We start from the raw sequence: 5,546 nt of genomic DNA on the forward strand, positions 1-5,546 counted from the left end.
ATTTGCAATTAAGGATTTCAAGCAAACACGGGCACGGCAGCCTGGGCACCCCGCCCCAGAGCCCAGCCCGTGCAGAGGTGCCAGCGCCGTACAACACAGCGGGATGGCAACGGCCTTCTGCCTCCCCTCCCTCTGGGGAGCTGACACAGCCTGAACTCCAGTTTGTGGCTCTAGGATCTTTTCTTCTGAGGGTGCACAGCACATGGCTAAGGGACAGAATGAGGTCAGCTGCTTATTATGGGCTAATTGTTATATTCCCTGAGCTAGAACACCAGTAACAGAATTTGAAAGGACAAGCTCTCTGCAAAACCAGGGATCACATTCTAGAATTAGAGCACTAACGAAGGCTCATTAGTAGGCAAGAAAAATCCCTCTAGAATTCTGAACTAGCGCTAAATATATCTATCCATACAATCTGAAATGCACCCGACACGTATGGCATCTTAAACGTTCCTTCTTACCGTACAGCTGTTAGCAGAGACTACACAAACTACACAACCCCAGCACACCAGGAATTTACACAGGTATTATTTCAGGGTCTGTCTGAACTTCTCCCTTCCGGTAAGGGGCCAAGTTCTCAGAAAAACAAAGCAGCAAGGATACAGCTCTCTTTTGACAGCTGTCTTAAGCTGTTCCCAGGTATACCCGGACTTGTTTGCTAAAGCTGCACGTAAGCACACTGATGTTTTGTTTACATCACTCATCTTCAAGTAGTTCTAGTTTCCCCTCTGTTCTAAAAGGGGAGATTATCAGATTATCTACAAACGTACTACAGAGTGGTTTTAGTAAATCTGTGGTTCTCTGATTTCCTGTTCTGTGTAAATGCTTCAGAGAGCATTTACACTGGCTAAGGCCAGTGGTTTCCATCTGCTATTAACAACCTAATTAAAGGAATCATCAGAATAAAATGGCTGAGCAGCGTGCAAAATATACGTCACGTACCTCACAAACTTCTCTCATCAAAATTAAACGTGTCCTTTCTTTAGCTGAATAACGCCAAGAACTCCATTCTCTCATCCACAAGAGCTCTGGAATACATCTAGAAAGCTAACGAAGCCACCCAACTTTCAGATGCAGAATACAATCTGACAACTGCTCGAGGGTGAGAAGAAAACAAAGCGGGGTTTTTTTCTAAAAAAAATAGATGCTTTGAATTTCCTTGTACGTGTGTATTTCTTTCTGTTACAAAAGACATGCAGTGAGCTGAAATCTATTCACTGCCTCACACAGCAATGGTATAAACAGATTCTTCATAAAAGGACAGGATCAGGCCTCTGATGCACCAGAATGCAATTAACAAAATGTTTGCTCTAACTGAAATACGGCCATTTGGCGTATTTGTTTAATGGAAGAACAGTAACAGCTTATGCCAACTCAATCACCAAGACAGCAACACATGCTTTTCTCTTCTTCCCATACACTCTTCAAATAACCATCATTCAATTTGATATTTTGGAAAGTCTAAAGCCCACAAAATTCCAGAGAACGGATACCCAGCTATTTTCTTTTTTTTAAATGGATGAACTATTAGACTCCTCCTCTGTAAGATGTGACATACCAAAATATTTCCAAAATAGACTGTAAAGAATAGGTAGATTGCTTCTGTTTTGTTGTGCATTTTTCACATCATAGAGGGAGAGATGTTTTACCTTTATCTGCATTACACATCTACAACTAGAGGGAAGCTTTTCCCCCCACCATGTTTTCCATGTGATTTCTTTGTATCAAATAGCAATTTTTCCACCAACTAATACTCAAAACTATTTTTTAGCTTTTGTCTGTGTGCTCCAGCATACCTGTGGTAACAGAATAAATACAAAAGGAATTAAATTGCCAATCTAAAGATAAAAATACATGTTTTAGTAAAGACAAAGGAAATCAGAACTGTAAGAAAAGCAGGAAGTAATCCCTCCTCCCACACATCAAGCCCACAGAACTGAAATGGCAGCTCACCCTTGAAATGCTGATGTTGAGAATTTGTACGTGAAGCAATGCAACTTTGCTTCAAAAGGTGAGGAAAAACATGGGAATTCCAATATTACCTGAGAAAAACACAAAGTGTATAAACACAGCAAAACCAAGACAATATGTGTATTTGCATAATTTAACATTTCTACAGCATTGCAAGTGAAGAGGGATGAATTCTTTTTATATCACTTTAAATGTCAGTGCTGTATACAGAACGTGAAGTGCTTTGTGTCACTGCTGTAAAACCTTTTAGTAACATCCTGAAATAAAACTAAACTGCATTTAAAAATAACTGTTCATGTACAGCCTTTAAGTGATTACAGGGTTTAGCAAGGCTTGGGAAAATGACTGTAATTCTCCAACACTGGCTCAATTCTGTACACGTGGAAATCAGTCAGCTACAAAGGAGTGCTGTAAGTCAAAGCTGCCTAGTGTACCAAACGTCTGCTTTACAGCACGTGTAATGCCTGATAAAAAGAAAAATTAATTCAGCCAACACAGCAAGAGAAAAGTGCTGCTTTCAGCCATGCCCAAGCAACTCCTCCAGACTTCAACAGGAGCGTGAGCCCAAACGGGAGCGTACAAACAGGAGAGTGAGACCTTTTCCACAAAGGAGTACAAACCACTGTATTTACAGATCGATCAAGCACACTTAGCCCTGGACAGAATTTAGACATTTTTCATCATAAACAACAGGCTTATTACACGCTTTAGATTCTAATGCTTTCAGTTTTCGCAGGAATTGTTTGAAATGAAAGTTGCAAGTAACCTCCAAAACAGTTAGTCCCTTACACTTAATAAATAAGAAGCATTGAGAATCTTCACGGTATTGAGATGCATAGAACTATTAAATGGTTTCAGAGTCTATTTAAAAAAAAAAAAAAAGTCCTTTGTTACTGCAAAAATCATAGTCTATGTTCTTCAAAGAAGAATGGCCCTAGTGGTATGTTCAAGTGCCAAAACAAGCAGCAGGACGAGAGGCCGTCACTGCATGCCAAACCACTGCTCTTGATCTGCCCACTGAGCTGCTTCACTGTCACTGCCTTCCAAGTCCCCCTCTTCTCCACTTCCCTCCATATCATCCACATCTTCTTCCTGGGTTGCATCTGTTGGACTTTCCTCTTTTTCCATTTTCTGCATTCCTTCTAGTGACTTCTGATCATTTGGATCCAAACTGAAGAAAGTAAGAAAAAGAAAGCATTGTCCTAAAACTTTTTTTTTACCATTTTATTTGTGATGTTATTGTAAAAAAAATAATAAAAAAAAAAGTTTAAAACTCTCATCTTGGTGTCTGGCTTCCTGTTTAACATCATCACTTCACCCATTTTAATAGATGATGCAACTTCATCTCAGGCTGACCATAACACGGAGGATTAAATCTTTATATATAAGCAGTTTTGATCTCCAAGAATGTGCTTATCTAAACATCACACTCTTCCAGAAAACTTAGTCAGCTCTTCCAGACAATAATAAAGTAACATGAAAGCAGTAAAAATTTAAATGACTATGACTAAATATTCTATATGCAAGGAAAAAAACAGCTGACCCATTTAAGCTACAGAAGTTCCTGGTGGACATAATGTGCCAAGTTGAAGGTAAATTTAACTTACTGAAATTAAAACATGGTAACACCCTGAAATAACATTTAGGTTATGTTAAATTGAATCACACTATTTAAATTCACTTAATAGCTCCTTTTTATATAGCATGGATCTTAAGATGCCTGACTGTATAATAACTATAAATAAATCCACGCCTTAATCCCTTCGTTAGTCAAAGAATCACATGCCTAGTGACATGTTTAGCATTAATGCAGTCCTAAATTTTGCACATCTCAGTTCAAAGCTTTATGACCAACTAATTCACTAACAGGACATTACTTGTATATTTTTGTGTTTTAAGGGAGAATGATGCAAAGCTGCCTCCAATGCACCTCCTACTCAGTTAGTGGCTCAACTTTTTACTTAGTTGAGTTGATTATTGGTTCTTATAAATCTCCTGCAGTCTCAGAGTCCCTGCTTTACCTTAGGGCAATGCTGTACTGGTCCATTGCTTCCTGGTATTCATTGACAGCTACGAGAAAGTCTCCCAGTATTCGATGCAGAACACAGTCACTCTGATTAGCCAGCGCGTTCCTCAGCAAAGCAATTCCATCTTCATACTTTTGTTCTCTACCTGTTTACATGCAAAACTACAGTTTTAATTGTTTAGATAAATCTATAAGAAGTCAGAGTGTACACAGAGTCATCACAAGACAAGTTCTTCCTGCAGAACTGTCAGCATGGGGGATAGCAGTGATTTACCTTCTGCAAGATTAACTCTAAACAATGGCTTTTCATTGCAATAACTGCTACATTCACAATTACCTATACTTTGAAGTCAAAAAACATTTTGTTTGCAAATTTTTTAAGTGCTGGTGTAATATCAGTTATGAGATGCAACTAATTTCATTATTTTTCCTTCAGGATAGAACTGATAAATCCCTGGACTGTAGCATCACTGTTAGTTTATCCACATTGATGAGGCTGATGAACACTCTTCCATGCAGAACAGTATGCTATAAATAAGTCAACATGGGGAAAAAAAAAAAAGGAACTTACTAAGAAGTTCTGCTTTCTTTACCACAGCTTTAATGTAATCAGGTCTTTGCGTTAGCGCTTTGTCCAATAGTGTTTTTGCTTTTTCCTGTGTGACTGGGTCTTCGAGACAGACTGTTGCTAACAGAGTGAGCGTCTGTGCATTTGCTCCCAGAGTTTTATACACATTGTTTGCCATAACCATAGCTTCTCGGATGCTGTTGGATGCTAGGTAACATTCAATGAGACCTGAGGATATAAAAAGGAAAACATTTCTGTTTGAGTTAGCACTACAGACACTCACCCCTCCTCAATTATTTGCACTTAGTACCACTCAGACTCCAAACAACTGACACTCCAAAAAGCAAATACAAATTGCAACTGAGAAAGTGACTCTACACCCAACATTTTTTAAAAGATATCAAAGCAGCTTGCTGATTCAGATTAGCACTCTCCATTTTCAATAAATGAAAAAGCAAAAAAAACCAGCCCAAAATGTCACTGCTGAATATTACAGCATAATCAGTTTGTTTTTATTTAATCAATAATTGCTGAGATCAACAAGATTTAAATAAATATGACCAAAGTATGACAAAACAAAGCTCCCAGTGGAACTAACCATACAATTAACGTCATCATTCAAAAGTGATCTGCTCAAAACACCCAAGCGTTTATATCCAGATTAAACAAAACAAAAAGCAACAAAAAAGCCCTTTTTGAAAATCATTCTTACAAATACGTGCATTCTCCCTCATCTGACCACTTCTAGCACAGCTTTATAGGTTTTTGGGTCATATTAATTTATTTACTGGAAAGTCAGCAGGAGAAAAGAACTCTCTTCCCTTGCCTAATCGCCATCATCACATTAATTTCCACACCAAACCAATACTGTACACGTGAGTACCTTCACTTCACTCACCTTCATAGCAATCCAGCCTGCACGGTGCAAGGCGTATTGCTTCACGAAAGTGTATAATTGCTTCCTGTACTCGGCCCATATTC

At 38.6% G+C, this 5,546-nt stretch overlaps 1 protein-coding gene across 1 annotated transcript in view; it reads right to left on the minus strand.

The window, feature by feature from the left end:
• Nucleotides 1-2,711: 2,711 nt before the first annotated feature.
• ANAPC7 (anaphase promoting complex subunit 7) overlaps nucleotides 2,712-5,546 on the minus strand; it is a gene marked incomplete at its 5' end in the record, with an annotated part of 3,851 nt that continues 1,016 nt past the window's right edge. Inside the window, 4 exons of the mRNA XM_010072869.1 lie at nucleotides 2,712-3,142; nucleotides 3,993-4,143; nucleotides 4,569-4,793; nucleotides 5,464-5,546. The exon at nucleotides 5,464-5,546 is cut by the window's right edge and continues 111 nt beyond it. Coding sequence (XP_010071171.1) covers nucleotides 2,953-3,142; nucleotides 3,993-4,143; nucleotides 4,569-4,793; nucleotides 5,464-5,546 — 649 coding nt within the window. The remainder of the gene's footprint in view (nucleotides 3,143-3,992; nucleotides 4,144-4,568; nucleotides 4,794-5,463) is intronic.

The sequence above is a fragment of the Pterocles gutturalis genome, unplaced genomic scaffold, assembly GCF_000699245.1.
Source record: "Pterocles gutturalis isolate BGI_N339 unplaced genomic scaffold, ASM69924v1 scaffold38087, whole genome shotgun sequence".
In the NCBI taxonomy this organism is placed as follows: Eukaryota; Metazoa; Chordata; class Aves; order Pterocliformes; family Pteroclidae; genus Pterocles; species Pterocles gutturalis.